The sequence below is a fragment of the Bos grunniens genome, chromosome 7 (assembly GCF_055505025.1).
Source record: "Bos grunniens cultivar Pamir isolate PY7600 chromosome 7, Bosgru_T2T1.0, whole genome shotgun sequence".
Classification (NCBI taxonomy): domain Eukaryota; kingdom Metazoa; phylum Chordata; class Mammalia; order Artiodactyla; family Bovidae; genus Bos; species Bos grunniens.
Window position 1 is genome coordinate 18116015 of NC_141171.1, and position 14320 is coordinate 18130334.

A 14320-nucleotide genomic window follows, 5' to 3' on the forward strand; every position below is an offset into this window, starting at 1 on the left:
CCGCGAATGTGGCGGGTTTCCTCCCTTCCTTCCCAAGATACCCCGCGGTCCTGAGATGTAATATCTCTGGGGGCGTCTCCACATCATCTGATTGGGTTATCCGCGTGATGAGGTTATCGGCTTGATGGGATTTTTCGTGCTATATATACTGCGGGCCGCCAGAGCGCTAGATACAGAAGGCGCTACCTGTAGTTCGGAGTAGGTTACTTCCACTAGGCCTGCCGGAGGATTTCGATTCCGGTTTAGGCGGCTGCGCAGGCGCAGACTTGGCACAGGCGGTCTCAAGCTGATCGCCGACCCAGAGCCGCCTCCCGATAGCTTTTCCCAGGATCGGTTGTATCCCGGGCTTAGGGTCCGCGATCGAGGCCAGAGACCCGACACCTTGAGGGCGGCCTCCGCGGGACCGAGGGACGCGCACCCCGAGGGAGGCGTAAAGAAAGAGGTTCTGCCCGGACCCGGGTCAATCGCCCATCGCCCATGGCGGCCCTTGTAAGTGTGCGGCAAGGCGCTTCGGCTGCGGTCCCGGTGGTGGCCTCTTGTAGCCTCTCACTCACTGTCCTGCTTTCTCTCCCCTCAGGGCCCCAGCAGCCAGAATGTCACTGAGTATGTCGTCCGAGTTCCCAAGTAAGTCCCTGATCCTACCAGCCCCCTCTCCCTTCAGAAAAGGATTAAAATCTCGAGCCTCCAGGAGTGTCTGATTCTTCTTCCAGGGCTGGGGTTGAGCCGAGGCCTCTGGGGCATCACTGTTTTTTTTTAATAGAGTGAATGAATGAGTACATTAATACACAGTAACACGCAACCTCCTTGCCTAGGACTCCCTCAGCCAGGAATGGCAACAGTGACTCTACTGGATGGATTCTTTTTGATCCTGCAAAATTCCATTACAGTATTTTCCTCCTTCAGGAGGCATTCCCTGCCTGTCCACCCCACTGCCCAGGGCTGAGTTCCCAATTATCCCATCTTGGGTTCCCAGAAATATTTGTCCCTAACTGATCTCTGGTTTTTTTCATGGGTCCCCAGCATTGCCCAGCACAAAGGACTGAGCCTGGGAGGATTTACTGAATTAATGAATGATTGACTGAGCACGGCCTCTTCTTTTTGTCCATTCCAGAAATACCACCAAAAAATACAATATCATGGCTTTCAATGCAGCCGATAAAGTCAACCTCACTACTTGGAATCAGGTAAGTCCGAGTTCTGAAGGTGTGAGAAAACATGACCCTGGATTTGATGTAATAGTTGCTTGGTTGTGATAGTAACTGAGGCTTAGTATCCTCTGCTCTCCCCATGTGCAGATAAATGATAACTAAGGCCCAGGCTGAGCCTCTGGGCACCCCTGAGAACAAGATATGTATGGCCTTGCAGGAGGCTTTCTCCTGAAATTTGTGCCCACTGATGGACATTTGGGGTCAAGATCTATCTGGGCAAGAGAGGAGCGGGCTGCCTCCTAGAGGTGACTCCCTGTTGTTGGAGACTCCAGAGCGGTCTTTAGAAGCTGTTTTAGTTGTTGCAGGCTGCTCTAGCAGAATTCCAGAGACTGGGTGGTTTATAAACAACAGACATTTATTTCCCACAGTTCTGGAGGCTGGAACTCCAAGATCAGGGCGCCAGCAGATTTGGTGTCTAGTGAGGGCAGCCTTGCTGGTTCATAGCTGGTGCGTTTGCACTGTGTTCTCACCTGGCAGAAGAGGGACACAGCACTCTGCAATCCTTTATTAAAGAGGGCACTTACCCACTCCTAATAGGCTGCAGCCTCACAACCTAATCATCATCTATCAGAGGCCCCGCCCCCAAATACCATCACACTGGAAATTAGGTTAGATGCATTTTGGGGGAATTCCCTGTAGATACAGTGGTTAGGACTCCAGCTAGGACTCTAGCCCATTCACTTCAGGGACCCAGGTTCCATCCCTGGTGGGAGAACTAAGATTCCAGAAGTCCCGGATCACAGTCAAAAAGAATGCATTTTGGAGGCACGCAAACATTCATCCATAGCAGAAGCTATTAAAGGGTTACAAACAGTCTGTAAAGAGATTTGTCCACTGTGGGGTCGAGGGCAAGTGAAGGGAGAACAGGGCGGAGGTGAAGGCTCTGGACCAGGTGAGCCTGTGATGGGGTTTGCAGCAAAGAGTTTACTAGAAGTGATTGGACTCTGGGGTGTCTTTTTTTTTTTTTTTTTCATTTGAAAATAACTTCAAACTTTCAGAAAGCTGCCAGAACAGACATTGCAGCGGGCTTTAGACAGATCCCTTCGCCCACATTCACAGAGCCTCTTTTCGCCAAGCGGGAAGTTGGCTCTGAGGGTCCACCGCTCAGCCTGCGGGGAGGAAGGGGTGTTGTTGGGTGGGGAGCAGGCTCCCTGATGAGAAGTGTCGCCTTCCGTCTCCCAGGCCCGGCTGGAACGAGACCTGAGCAATAAGAAGATTTACCAAGAAGAGGAGATGCCGGAGTCGGGCGCCGGCAGCGAGTTCAACCGCAAGCTCCGGGAGGAGGCGCGGAGGAAGAAGTACGGCATTGTTCTCAAGGAGTTCCGTCCGGAGGACCAGCCCTGGCTGCTGCGGGTCAACGGCAAATCAGGCCGCAAGTAAGTGCCCCTCCCGCCACTCCCCGGTGCCCTTGGCTGAACTTCTAGGTCCTACGGCTGGGGGTGACAGCTCATCCTCCCGTGAAGGGGTTTTCTTGGGGAAGATGAGCCAAGGGGATGCTCGAGTATGTGCTAGGGATGCAGGAATCCCGGCCTGCGGTCCTCCTGCACCCAGCCAAGGACTGCCCAGAGCTGAGGGTTGGGAACCGTGGGGAGGACAGAGATTAAGGGAAATGAAGGGCACTCCGGTTGAACAGCGAGCAGGAAGGCGTGAAACACCGAGCCCCAGGGACTGTCACAGAGCATGAGAGTGGCAGAGTGGGTGGACTGAGAGGGCTGGGAGTGCCAGGCCACAACTGGACCATGGGTAGGCTGGGGCCCAGGGCAGCCTGAAGGCTGTAGGTGGGGAAGGGGCACTCTGTAAGACTGCCTCCACATGGGGGGGCAGAAAAGGGGAAGGATGGAGGCCCGGAGGGGGCTGGGCTGGCAGTGGTTCAAGGAGGATTCCGGAGGGGAATCCAGAGGGGTCTGACAGTAGAGCCCTGTGCTCTTTATGGCGCATCTAACAGGTCCTTCCAGAAAGGACCATGACGTGTAAAGTGCACAGGAGCCCTAAGCCTGCTCTGCGAGGGCAGGGAGCCCCCCCTTTCCAGTTGTGGGAATCCAGGCTCAGGCAGTCAGTGGGCCAGCCTTCCAGCCTCAGATTTTGCTGGGAGAACCCAGGTGGCCCTGGAGAGAGGGATGCAGGGGGTGTGGTCTGGGGGTGGCGCTGGTCCTTCTTCCCTGCACAGACCGTGACCTTGAACTCCCTGCAGGTTCAAGGGCATAAAGAAGGGCGGCGTGACAGAAAATACCTCCTACTACATCTTCACCCAGTGCCCTGATGGGGCTTTCGAGGCCTTCCCTGTCCACAACTGGTATAACTTCACACCGCTGGCCAAGCACCGCACGCTCACGGCCGAAGAGGCTGAGGAGGAGTGGGAGAGGTGAGTGATGGGGCCACGCCTGGAAAAGGGCTGCACCCCTCCCCCGCCCGACGTTGTGCCCGGCTGGGAGCTGGGGACTTGGCGGTGAGCAAGCCAGATCTCTCCGCTGTTCAGGAGCACCCAGTCCAGGGGGCAGATGGACTGGAAGATAGCAGGGAGGTGGACTGGAGAAGTGGGGAGGTGGATCCAGTGCTAGGGCGTCAGCATCACATGAGACCTTCTCCTGAGGGACTCTGGGCAGACAAGGAACCAAAGGAGGGCCAGCTCTCCTTGTGTGATCTCAGGGTCTTTCTGCCACGTGCTTGTGTCCTCACGTGTGAGGTTAGGTCGTCTCGCTCATCACCTAAGTGGTGTCAGTGGCTCTCCCCTGGGGCACACCTGGTAGAAGTGCAGGGAGGCACCAGTGGATGAGGCCCACTCCCAGAGGGTCCCCGGAGCCAGGCCCGCTGCCAGCCCCTGCTGTAACACTGCCCCCCGCCCCACAGGAGAAACAAGGTCCTGAACCACTTCAGCATTATGCAGCAGCGGCGACTGAAAGACCAGGACCAGGACGAGGAGGATGAGGAGAAGGAGAAGCGCAGCCGCAAGAAGGCCAGCGAGCTCCGCATCCACGACCTGGAGGACGACCTGGAGATGTCGTCTGATGACAGCGAGGCCAGCGGCGAGGAGGGTGAGGCGGGTGGAGCCAGCCCTGGGCTGCTGGGGCGGCAGTTGTAATTAATTCAGGTCTTGTGTGATGATTCAGAAAAGTGAATGCCCCTGAAAGGATTGCTTGGTTACTTGCAGACCCCTGGATCCTCCCAGGAACTTGGCTGCTGGGGGAAGCACCAGGGTTGGTTAGGAGGCCCCAGGAAGGTCTCTCTCGGCCATGGCCTCGACTGGGATTTCCATGGGAATGGCCTTAGGACTGGTCAGTTTGAGTCGTGCCAGCAGGCTCTGGGCCAAGGGGTGGTCTCTGGTTGCCCGGTGGCTTGCTGGCCCAGGTGATTTAGGGCAGGAATGGTGGCCCTGAGTGTGAGTTAGAGAAAGGGGTTGGCTGGGGGTGTGGAATTGGGATTGCTTGCTTGGCGGTGGGTGATTGGTACAACCCTGGGCCAGCTCTCTGCCTCCTGGAGGAATTGGGGCTGGTCCTGGCATCACCACAGCCCCTGAGAAATCCAGGCATCATTAGATACACACAACACGATGCATGCCCATCTGATCCCCTCACCTTGTCTCTCCTTCCCCAGGTGGCAGAGCCCCCAAAGCCAAGAAGAAGGCACCGCCCAGCAAGGGAGGCCGGAAGAAGAAGAAGAAGAAGGGCTCAGATGATGAGGCCTTTGAGGACAGTGATGACGGGGACTTTGAGGGCCAGGAGGTGGACTACATGTCCGACGGCTCCAGGTGAGGCAGGCGGGAGGCGGGTGTGAGACCCTGGGCCGGCCTGCGGACGTGCTCACTCACCCTCTGCCCGCTCTCTGTCTTACAGCAGCTCCCAGGATGAGCTGGAAGGCAAGCCCAAGGCCACCCAGCAGGAGGAGGGCCCCAAGGGCGTGGATGAGCAGAGTGAGAGCAGCGAAGAGAGTGAGGAGGAAAAGCCGCCTGAGGAGGACAAGGAGGAGGAGGAGGAGAAGAAGGCGCCCACGCCGCAGGAGAAGAAGCGGAGGAAAGGTGGGTTGGCCCCTCTGAGGTCCTGATCTGGGACAGGGCCGAGGGCTGGCTCAGGGGTCTCCGGTCCTGACGTCCCCTCCTCTGGCCCCTTGCAGACAGCAGCGAGGAGTCCGACAGCTCGGAGGAGAGTGACATCGACAGTGAAGCCTCCTCGGCACTCTTCATGGCGGTAAGGCCCAGCCGAGGCAGGGCCAGCCAGGGAGGACGGGGGGGCCCTCTCCCGATATGTGTGCTCAGCTGCGATTTCCACAGAAAAAGAAGACACCCCCCAAAAGGGAGCGGAAGCCATCAGGGGGCAGTTCCCGGGGTAACAGCCGGCCAGGCACGCCCAGCACTGAAGCAGGCAGTACTTCTTCCACCCTCCGCGCAGCCGCCAGCAAGCTGGAGCAGGGTGAGTAGTACCCACCAATCCCACCCCGCCCACCCTCTTGACCCCATCCTGGTCTTCCTGTTCTGCATCCTCTGAGCCCCTTGCACATATGATCCCAGCACTGCCCCCCACCCCCCTACCCCATGGTCCAGCCTCCCAGACCTGGTCTCAGTTCCACCTCCACCTCCCACAGGGAAGCGCACCAGCGAAACGCCGGCAGCCAAGCGGCTGCGACTGGACACCGGGCCCCAGAGCTTGTCCGGGAAATCCACTCCTCAGCCCCAGTCTGGGAAGTCAACCCCCAGCAGTGGGTAAGTTGGCGAGGATGGCAGGGGCCGGTGGGGGGTGGCGGTCAGGGGGCTCAGGGACAGAGGACGCCCGCTGACACCCAGCTCCCCACCTCCAGCGACGTTCAAGTGACTGAAGATGCTGTGCGCCGCTACTTGACACGGAAGCCCATGACCACCAAGGACCTGCTGAAGAAGTTCCAGACCAAGAAGACGGGGCTGAGCAGCGAGCAGACAGTGAATGTGCTGGCTCAGATTCTGAAGCGCCTGAACCCTGAGCGCAAGATGATCAACGACAAGATGCATTTCTCCCTCAAGGAGTGACGCTCCCCCAATAAACAGGCTCTGTTTTCCACAATCCTCAGGGTCTTCATTCCCACACTTGCTGCCTCTCATCCTGCCGCCTGTAGACGCCTCTTAGAACTTAATCCTCTCCTTACCCCCTCAGCCTCCTCCATGGAGCTGCTGGCTGATTTCTTTCAGCTCTGTCTTCCACTTGGCTGGTTCTCTCTTCAGCTGTGGCTTATTCACCACCTGAACGCATTAAAAGTAGGGCTTCCCAGGTGGCTCAGCGGTGAAGAATCTGCCTGCTTGTGCAGGGGACGCAGGTTCAATCCCTGGGTCAGGAAGTTCCCCTGGAGGCAATGGCACCCCACTCCAGTATTCTTGTCTGGGAAATCCCATGAACAGAGGAGCCTGATGGGGCTACAGTCCATGGGGTCGCAAAGAGTCGGACATGATTGAGCACATGTGCACAAACCTATAAGTACTTAGTGTCACTGTCTTTCAGTTCTGCAAAGTATCTTTCTTTTTCAGATCAGTAGGTCTGTTTTGAGTATATGGCCCCTTCTGTTTTTGATGCCTTCTTTTCCATTGTTAGTTTAAACATCCTTACAGTCTCCATGTCACTCACCTAGTACCTGAAGCAGATGGGTATCCTGTTGTTTTCTGACGCCTCTTTATGATCGTGTTTGTGACCTGGGATAGGGGACTTGTTCCTACTTCCAGGCTCTGTCTGTGGGGCTCCTGGCTGGCCTGCTTTGCAGGCAAGTTCTTTTTTTTTTTTTTAATAATATTTGTTTTTATTTATTTGACTGTGTTGGGTCTTAGCTGAAGCATGTGGGATCTAGTTCCCTGACCAGGAATTGAACCCCGGGCCCCCTGCATTGGAAGCATGGAGCCTTAGCCACTGGACCACCAAGGAAGTTCCAGGCAAGTTCTTCCAGATGGTTTTTTGCATGTGCCCACCAGGTGCCCCAGAAGTGGTTTCTAGGTGGCGCTAGTGGTACAGAACCTGCCTGCCAATGCAGGAAACATGAGACCCGAGTTTGATCCCTGGGTTAGAAAGGTCCCCTGGACGAGGACACGGCAACCCACTCCAGTATTCTTGCCTAGAGAATCTCATGGAGAGAAGAGCTTGGCGGGCTACAGTCCATAGGGTCGCAAAGAGTCGGAAATGACTGAAGCAATTTAGCACGCACACACGCCCCAGATGTGTCATTCTAAGATTCTCAGCTCTTGATTCTGTCCCAAATGGCCACAAAATCCCAAAGCCCTGTTACTGGTCTTGGCATCTGGACACTACTTTTCAACTTGGCAGTGGGGTTTCTGGGGCTTCCCTTAGAGTCTCATAAGTTGGTAAGGCGTTTATTTTATCAAGTATGGCTAGGCATTCTGTAAGCAAGAGGGTTCTTTACGTTCGTGGAGAGTCACGTTGCTGAAATAGAACTTGGCAGCAGGAACAACGTTGAAACCCCTGTTTGAGTGATCCGGCTGGTGGCAGGATGCTGGAGACGGCAGGTGGAAAACCTCCCCACCCAGCTCTACAGGCCCTTGGCTGCCGAGTCGGAATGCCTGAGATGTCCGGCTAATTCCCAGGAATGTCCCACTTCGTTCCAACCTCCCTCCCATCCTTCTGCCAGGACTTCTGTGAAGGAAGTGCCTGCCCCTTACCCTGACAATTTCACCCCTGCTCTGCCTGCCACGTGGACCGAGGCCTGAGGCCTCCCCCACCACACTGGTCTATGTGCCCCAGTGGTTCAGATCAGGAGCCTTGCATTCAGCAGGACTTGGGGTTCAAACCCCACCTTTTTCTCTTAATTCTGGGTGACTTTGTATAAGTGACATTCCTCCCACCCACACCCCCCATCTGAAGGTAGTCTCAACAAGCAGTCGAGAAGAAAAAAGCACACCAAAATCACTGAAGCAGTCCCCCATGGGTGGTGCTGCATGGGTAGGTCCTTTCCTACTTCTTGATACAAAGGGCAATGAAAAGCCCCGAGCTCACATCTTGGCTCACCTGAAACGGATGTGTTCCTGAAGCACGAGTCCTGGATCAAAGGGATGGGATTGGTGGTTTCTGTAGCCAGTGTTCAACTGCCACTGGTTTATACTACCAACAGGCGTGCCCATTACACACACACCCCCAGCCACAGGTAAGCAGACTCTGATGTCTGCTAATCTTAGGAGCAGTCTTACCTGAGTTTTAATCTGGTCTTGCCTGCATTGAGTTCAAGCACCGTGTCAAACCTACACAAGTTGCTTGTATTTCAGGACTTCCCTGGTGGTACAGTGGTTAAGGCTCTGGACTCCCAGTGCAGAGACACAAATTGGATCCCTTGTTCAGGATCTTGCATAACATAGGACATGGCCTAAAATTTTTTTAAAACTGAAAATAAAAAAGATGCTCTTATTTTGCTTTGCCTCAAGCATTTTGTGCGTACTTAGTCGCTCAGTAGTGTCCATCTCTTTGCAACCCCATGGACTGTATAGTTCACCAGCCTCCTCTGTCCATGGGATTCTCCGGGCAAGAATACTGGAGTAGGTTGTCAATTCCTTCTCCAGGTGATCCTCCTAACCCAAGGATCGAGACCTGAGTCTCCTCCATTGCAGGTGAATTTTTTGCTGAGCCACCAGGGAAGCTTCTAAGAGGCTCTTAACTGCTTGGTACTAGGCACCCTGCCACACACTAAATACGTCTTCTGTCTGTCCTCAGGACCTCATGTGGGAGGGACTCTGTTAGCCCCCTTTCATGGCTGAGGATGGAGGCTCGCTTCCCCAGGGTGATGGAGAAGGGCTGGGAGATTACTGGAACCAGGGCAGAGCTTAACCTCCCCTCCTGCTCTGATGCCCTACAACCCCAGGTTGGGCTGGGGTTCCAGGGGACTCAGGTTGGCCTTCCAGAGACAGGAGTCCCTGCAGGGTAAGTTTCCTGCACCTGGTGTCCCAGCTCTTGGCAGTCCCCAGGCCTCTCCCTTTTCCTGTTTTGATACTGCCTGGGCCAGACCCGGAGGCAGGGCATGATGTCTTAATCCTCCAGGCAGGAGCCATGATGGATTCCCCGTCAGTTCACCCACCTCTTCCCTGCATGCATATCCGCTCTACCTGGTGCACAATGTGGGGGCTACTGGGCCCCAGTATCCTGCCCGAGAGGGGAGGACCCCCACTGGGAGACCCATGGGGCCCCCCAACCCTCCCTCCAGATAGCAGGTGGGGTGGGGACCCCGAGTTGCCCTCCCTGAGCTCGGCCCTGGCTGCCGACACAGCACTCGTAAATCAGGGGGTGGAGGGGGTGTTGGAAATGGGTCTGTGGAATGTCTGGATGGGGAGTGTGTGTGAGGGGGTGTGCGCCCTTAACTCTTGGAAGGATGGGGTGTGGGGCAGAGGAGCGGGGCTGCCTGGGCCTGAGGTGTGCGATGTTGGAGCCTTCGCAACGAGCAGCAGCCGGAAGTGATGAGGTTAATTCCCCAGCTCGGGCAGAGGGGGGATAAATTGAGGGTGCCGGGCATCCACATCCTCAGGACCTGCCTGTCACCATGGCCACAGGAAGAGTCTTGCTAGGCTCTCTGCTTCTCCTGATCCTCCACTTGGACTTTGGTGGGAGCCAGGGGGCCTGGGAGGCTCTGGTGGTGGAGAGAGAGCTCTCATCCGAGCCAGCGGTGGACAGAGAGACCCAGAGGCCACAGCTGGGTAAGGACTCCCGGAACCCTGCATGCTCCCCAACTCGTTTATGCCCAGACTCTGCCTGCAGTCAGCTGCCCCTTGTCCCCACAGGGGCCCGCCTGCGCCGAGCCCTGACCAGCCCGTGCCAGCTGTGGAGCCTGTCCTTGCCCGTGGCCGAGCTGGGCCTGGGCTACACGTCGGAGGAGACGGTCATCTTCCGCTACTGCGCCGGCAGTTGTCCCCGCGGTGCCCGCACCCAACACGGCCTGACGCTGGCCCGACTGCAGGGCCAGGGCCGAGCCCATGGAGGACCCTGCTGCCGGCCCACCCGCTATGCCGACGTGACCTTTCTCGATGACCACCACCGCTGGCAGCGGCTGCCCCAGCTCTCGGCGGCGGCCTGTGGCTGCAGTGGCTAAAGATGGCCAGCCCAGGGCCCTGCAACAGCTGGAGGAGCTCAGCTGACTTATTTACTGGAGGCCCAGAGGCCGAGACGAAGAGAGGGGAAGGTGGGCTGGGGCCACCAGCAAGGGGCTCAATAAAGGAAACTGCTCCTCTAGCCTGTGACTGTGTGTTCAGCTGGGAATGCTCCTGGTCTGGGGAGGGGGAGGAGGGGGGAGACAGGTGTGGTCCTGGGCTTCCCAAGCAGATCCTGGCCTTCCTGCAAACAGCTGGCAACAGGAGGCCAGCTTGTCCATTCTCCAACATTATTCACAACTTTATTCACAAACATGGTGTCCTGAACAGCTTGGGGTAATGGTCCAGGAGCTCAGCAGGCTGGGGGCAGCTGCCCAGGCTCCCCTGGCCCCATCCCCTCAGGGAGGGAGCGGCAAATCACCGAGATGCGTCGGCCCCGGGGAATCCGACGCTCCCCAAAAAAGGACTCTTCATCCCGAAGGATCTCGTGGGAGAAGTCATAACGAGCCGAGCCCCTGCAGGAGAAAACAGAGGATGTGGCTGGTGAGGGTGGCCCTGGTTCCAGGCAGACCAGCCCTAGGGGTAGAGTCTGCTGTCAGGGCTGAATGACAGAAGGTGTTCCAAATGTTCAGTGGGTGTCTTGTGAGTTACTGGTGCAGTGTGGGCTCCTTGGCTGCCCATACCTAAGGATGTAGAGGGAGCCCGGCTCCAGCAAGAGTTCCAGCCACTCCCCCGGCTCCTGGGTGTGCACTAGTCGCATGACGCTAGGAGACAACAGGGACAGGCCGGCAATGGTGGATCCACAGAACTGGAAGAGGGGACATGGCAGAGGGTGGGTTTTGGCCTGACCAGCTCGCCCCCAGCTGGGAGCTCCAAGCCACTGCTCTCTGCCCACCTTGATGCTGTCCACGTGTGGCTTGATGTAGCCCTGAGGTTCTAGGTCCAGCACGTGCACTGAGGAGAGGAGGGTCTGGCCAGGTCCAAAGGCGGCTGCCTGCACACGCCGCAGGATGGCCCGGCTTGCCTCTGACCAGCGCGACTTCTCTGTCTCTCGGAAGCCGTGGATGGCCTGCCCAGAGCGCTCAGGTCAAGCCTGGAAGCTTCCAGGGGTGGGGAACAGGGAAACTGAGGCATAGCCCAGGGCTGGGGAGGGATTAGTGGGGAGGGTGGTGGAAGTGCAGAGCAAAGGCCTGGTTTTTCCAGCATGACACTTGACCCCACCCTCAACTCTCAACTTTGATCCTATCTACCCCATGATGTTTTCTCAAATCCCAACCCCTGCCACAACTGGGTCTGGCCTTAGTCCTTTCTACCCACCATCAGGGTCCAGTTCAGTCCCACATTCCGTCCCTAACGTTGGCCCGGTTCCAATATTCACAACTTGATTCACCGGGCCCCCTGTCTCCACCCCTCAACTCGTGACCCTCCCTCATCTCGCTCCACACCCGTTTCCACCCCTAACTTTGGTCCTGTCCCCCGAATACGCTTCCGCTCTGCCTCGTCCAAAGTGCTCTTCCAGCCCCCAAGAACACAAGCATCAGGACCGCGCCCCCATACCCAGGCCCCGCCCCAGATACAGCCCCGCCCACCCCAGCGCTCCACTCCCGCCCGGCCTCTAACGTCCGAAGCCACGGCCCTGTGGCTCCGCCCCCAGCGCTACCAGCCTCACCGCATCCCAGTGGTCGTATTCGTATCTGCGGCGGCGCAACTCGGGTTCCAGCTCGCGGCTCAGTGTCTCCTCCTCGGCCGCGCTCAGAAAGCCGGGCCGCACCACGGCCGCATCTTGTAGGCGGCTCAGCACGGCTGCGCCCGAGCCCCGCACCCAGCCCTGCTGGGAGAGCGTCCGCAGTACCACCTGCCCACCTCCGGCCATAGCCCCGGAGCCGGGTCTTGGAAGAGGCTGGGGTCAGTGCCACGCCCCCTCCCCAAGGTCATTGGCTGTGACTGCACCGAGTCCCTCCAGCAATTGGTCTTCCTCAGAGTCCCGCCTCTCGCTCAAAGGTTACTGGTTGTTACTTGGCTCGTCCTCTCAAGCTATTGGCTCTTCCCAGAACCTGCCTCCTCTCCGGCGCTATTGGGCCCTTTAGACCACAGAGACTCAGACTACTAGTTGTGCCTCAGGTCCGTCTTCCAGAGGGCGGGGCGGGGCGGTGGTGTCAAAGGCTAGGTCGGCCCGGGGGTTAGAGGTCAAGGGTCAGAGAGGGAATTGGGCCAAGGCTATGAAGTTAAGGTTAGAGTCCAGTCAGGCTGAACTGTAGGAGTTAGGGGAGTGACATTAAGGCTGTGATTATGGGGTGGGACCAGGTTTGTGGACTTACGGGTTTCAGTCAAAGGTCAAGGCGAGGCGCCTCCCATCCCGAACCCCCCCCTCCCCCCCGCCCAATCCTCATACAAACAGGCTGGCTTCCAGTTTAAAACAGTATATAAACTGTTTTGGGCTTCCTTCATAGCTCAGTTGGTAAATCATCTGCGTGCAATGCAGGAGGCCCGGTCAGATTCCCGGGTCGGGATGATCCCCTGGAGAAGGAAATGGCAACCCCCTCCAGCATTCTTGTCTGGAGAATCCCATGGACAGAGGAGCCTGACAGGCTACAGTCCATGGGATCCCAAGAGTCGGACACGACTTGGTGACTAAACCACCACAACCACCACAAACTGTTTACACATTTTGTTTAAAAACAGTACATAAACAAAAATTCCTCTTCCTTTAATGGCAGAATTGGAATGTCACCATTTTTCAGTCCTTATTGGGCTGAAAATTCTAGACAAGGACTATCATCTGCTCCTAATGTCATGGAAACAGGGACAACTGGTTTTAAAATATCTCCCGCTAGAAGGCACCCTCACTCCAAGGTCATTGGCCGAAAAGCGGAACCTGAATCGGATCAGACTTGTCTAGATTTAGACACCGGGTACCGGAAGTACCAAGGACAGAATCGCATCCTCAAAATTCAGAGGGAAAGTTCGTAAGACACACGACCCTGTTTCTCCAACAAGTTAAGTTCAAGAAAAGAGAAGAAAAAGAGGGAGAGAGACATTAAGAGATTAAAGGGGAAAACCGCAATAACAAGACACTTACAGATTTATCAACCAGTGGCAATGCCTGCACCTTATTTGGATCCTGATTGGAAAAATTAAAAAAAAAAAAAAGTGATCACCAGGGAAATTTGGACGCGGTTGAATATTTGGACGCGGTTGAATATTTGGACGCGGTTGAATATTCGACTACGGTAAGCGTTATTTTTTTCTGGTTGAAAATGATGTTGTGGTTCTTTTTTAAACATTCCTTGTCCTTTATTAACCTTTTTTGTAAGTTCTTTAAATTCTGTAGCACTTTACAGTTTTTAAAAGTTTCACATGCATGATTTCATAGACTCTCCTGATAATCTTTTTTTAAAAAAATCCCCTAGTTATATTGCCCCTCCTCCTTCCCTCTCCCCACTGGTAACCACTGGTTTGTTCTGTGTCTGTGAGTCTGGTTTTTTTGTTTGTTTTATTGACTAACTTATTTTTTAGATTCTACGTAATAGTGATATGATACAGAATGTCTGTCTGACTTAACGCACTTAACATAATACCCTCCAAGTCCATATACATGTTGCTGCAAATGGCATTATTTCATTCTTTTTTATGGCTGAGTAATATTCCATTGTGTATATGTACTGTATCTTCTTCATCCATTCATCTGTTGATGGACACTTAGATTGCTTCTGTATCTTGGCAGTTGTAGACAATGCCATGAATATTGGCATGCATGTTATCTTTTCTAAATAGTTTTTTTTTTTTTTTAAGGCTATATACCAAAAGGAATAGATTGCTGGGTCATGTGGTTATTCTTAGTATTTTTGAGAAATAAAATTACTTATCCTTTTAGAAATACATACTGAAATATTACAGATGAAATGAAAAGCTGGGATTTGCTTCAAAGTACTACAAAGCCATGGTAGAGGCTCTGTAGAGGCAGGCGAGGGACGAGTCATAATCAGCCATGAATTGGTGTGGTGGGTACACAAGACCTCATTATTCTAGTTTCTCTACTTTTTTTCCTATTTTAAACAAAATTACTACAGGTGTTTTTTTTTTT

General features: G+C 55.2%; 4 protein-coding genes across 9 annotated transcripts in view; 3 read left to right on the top strand and 1 right to left on the bottom strand.

The window, feature by feature from the left end:
• Positions 1-172: 172 nt before the first annotated feature.
• On the top strand, positions 173-6235 carry GTF2F1 (general transcription factor IIF subunit 1). 4 transcript variants are annotated; one of them, XM_086409801.1, is made up of 12 exons: positions 173-489; positions 578-624; positions 1021-1184; positions 2391-2584; positions 3400-3570; positions 4056-4240; positions 4800-4953; positions 5039-5220; positions 5316-5389; positions 5473-5611; positions 5784-5901; positions 5997-6235. In XM_086409801.1, the coding sequence occupies exons 3-12, from the start codon at positions 1137-1139 to the stop codon at positions 6199-6201; spliced, it is 1470 nt and encodes a 489-aa protein (XP_086265927.1). In that variant the 5' UTR covers positions 173-489; positions 578-624; positions 1021-1136; the 3' UTR covers positions 6202-6235. The 4 variants fall into 4 exon arrangements, with proteins under 4 accessions (XP_086265927.1, XP_086265925.1, XP_086265928.1 ...); XM_086409799.1 differs by having other exon boundaries at positions 1112-1184; XM_086409802.1 differs by lacking the exon at positions 3400-3570 and having other exon boundaries at positions 1112-1184.
• A 3024-nt stretch (positions 6236-9259) lies between these two features.
• Positions 9260-10378, top strand: PSPN (persephin). Its single transcript, XM_086409829.1, has 2 exons — positions 9260-9846; positions 9931-10378. Exons 1-2 carry the CDS (start codon positions 9693-9695, stop codon positions 10236-10238), a joined length of 462 nt encoding a protein of 153 aa, XP_086265955.1. The 5' UTR covers positions 9260-9692; the 3' UTR covers positions 10239-10378.
• Positions 10379-10512: 134 nt separating this feature from the next.
• On the bottom strand, positions 10513-12121 carry ALKBH7 (alkB homolog 7, RNA demethylase). Its single transcript, XM_086409826.1, has 4 exons — positions 11906-12121; positions 11132-11305; positions 10920-11044; positions 10513-10751 (listed from the first exon to the last, which is right to left on the bottom strand). The coding sequence occupies exons 1-4, from the start codon at positions 12107-12109 to the stop codon at positions 10589-10591; spliced, it is 666 nt and encodes a 221-aa protein (XP_086265952.1). The 5' UTR covers positions 12110-12121; the 3' UTR covers positions 10513-10588.
• Positions 11837-14320, top strand: part of ACER1 (alkaline ceramidase 1) — a 54147-nt gene continuing 51663 nt past the window's right edge. For 2 of the 3 annotated variants that reach the window (XM_086409821.1, XM_086409824.1), the window contains exons 1-2: positions 11837-12357; positions 12954-13466. The gene's annotated coding sequence lies outside the window, so the exon portion shown is untranslated. Of the gene's footprint in view, positions 12358-12435; positions 13467-14320 lie in introns of those variants that run through there. The other variant, XM_086409825.1, reaches the window with a different exon arrangement.

Coding starts and splice junctions, on each gene's coding strand:
- GTF2F1 (XM_086409799.1), top strand. Junction 4,954..5,038: donor TACATGTCCGACGGCTCCAG/GTGAGGCAGGCG, acceptor TCTGTCTTACAG/CAGCTCCCAGGATGAGCTGG. Junction 5,902..5,996: donor AAGTCAACCCCCAGCAGTGG/GTAAGTTGGCGA, acceptor CCCCACCTCCAG/CGACGTTCAAGTGACTGAAG.
- PSPN (XM_086409829.1), top strand. CDS start 9,693: ATGGCCACAGGAAGAGTCTTGCTAGGCTCTCTGCTTCTCCTGATCCTC. Junction 9,847..9,930: donor GACCCAGAGGCCACAGCTGG/GTAAGGACTCCC, acceptor TTGTCCCCACAG/GGGCCCGCCTGCGCCGAGCC.
- ALKBH7 (XM_086409826.1), bottom strand. CDS start 12,109: ATGGCCGGAGGTGGGCAGGTGGTACTGCGGACGCTCTCCCAGCAGGGC. Junction 11,306..11,905: donor AATACGACCACTGGGATGCG/GTGAGGCTGGTA, acceptor CGCTCTGGGCAG/GCCATCCACGGCTTCCGAGA. Junction 10,752..10,919: donor GGCTCCCTCTACATCCTTAG/GTATGGGCAGCC, acceptor TTTCTCCTGCAG/GGGCTCGGCTCGTTATGACT.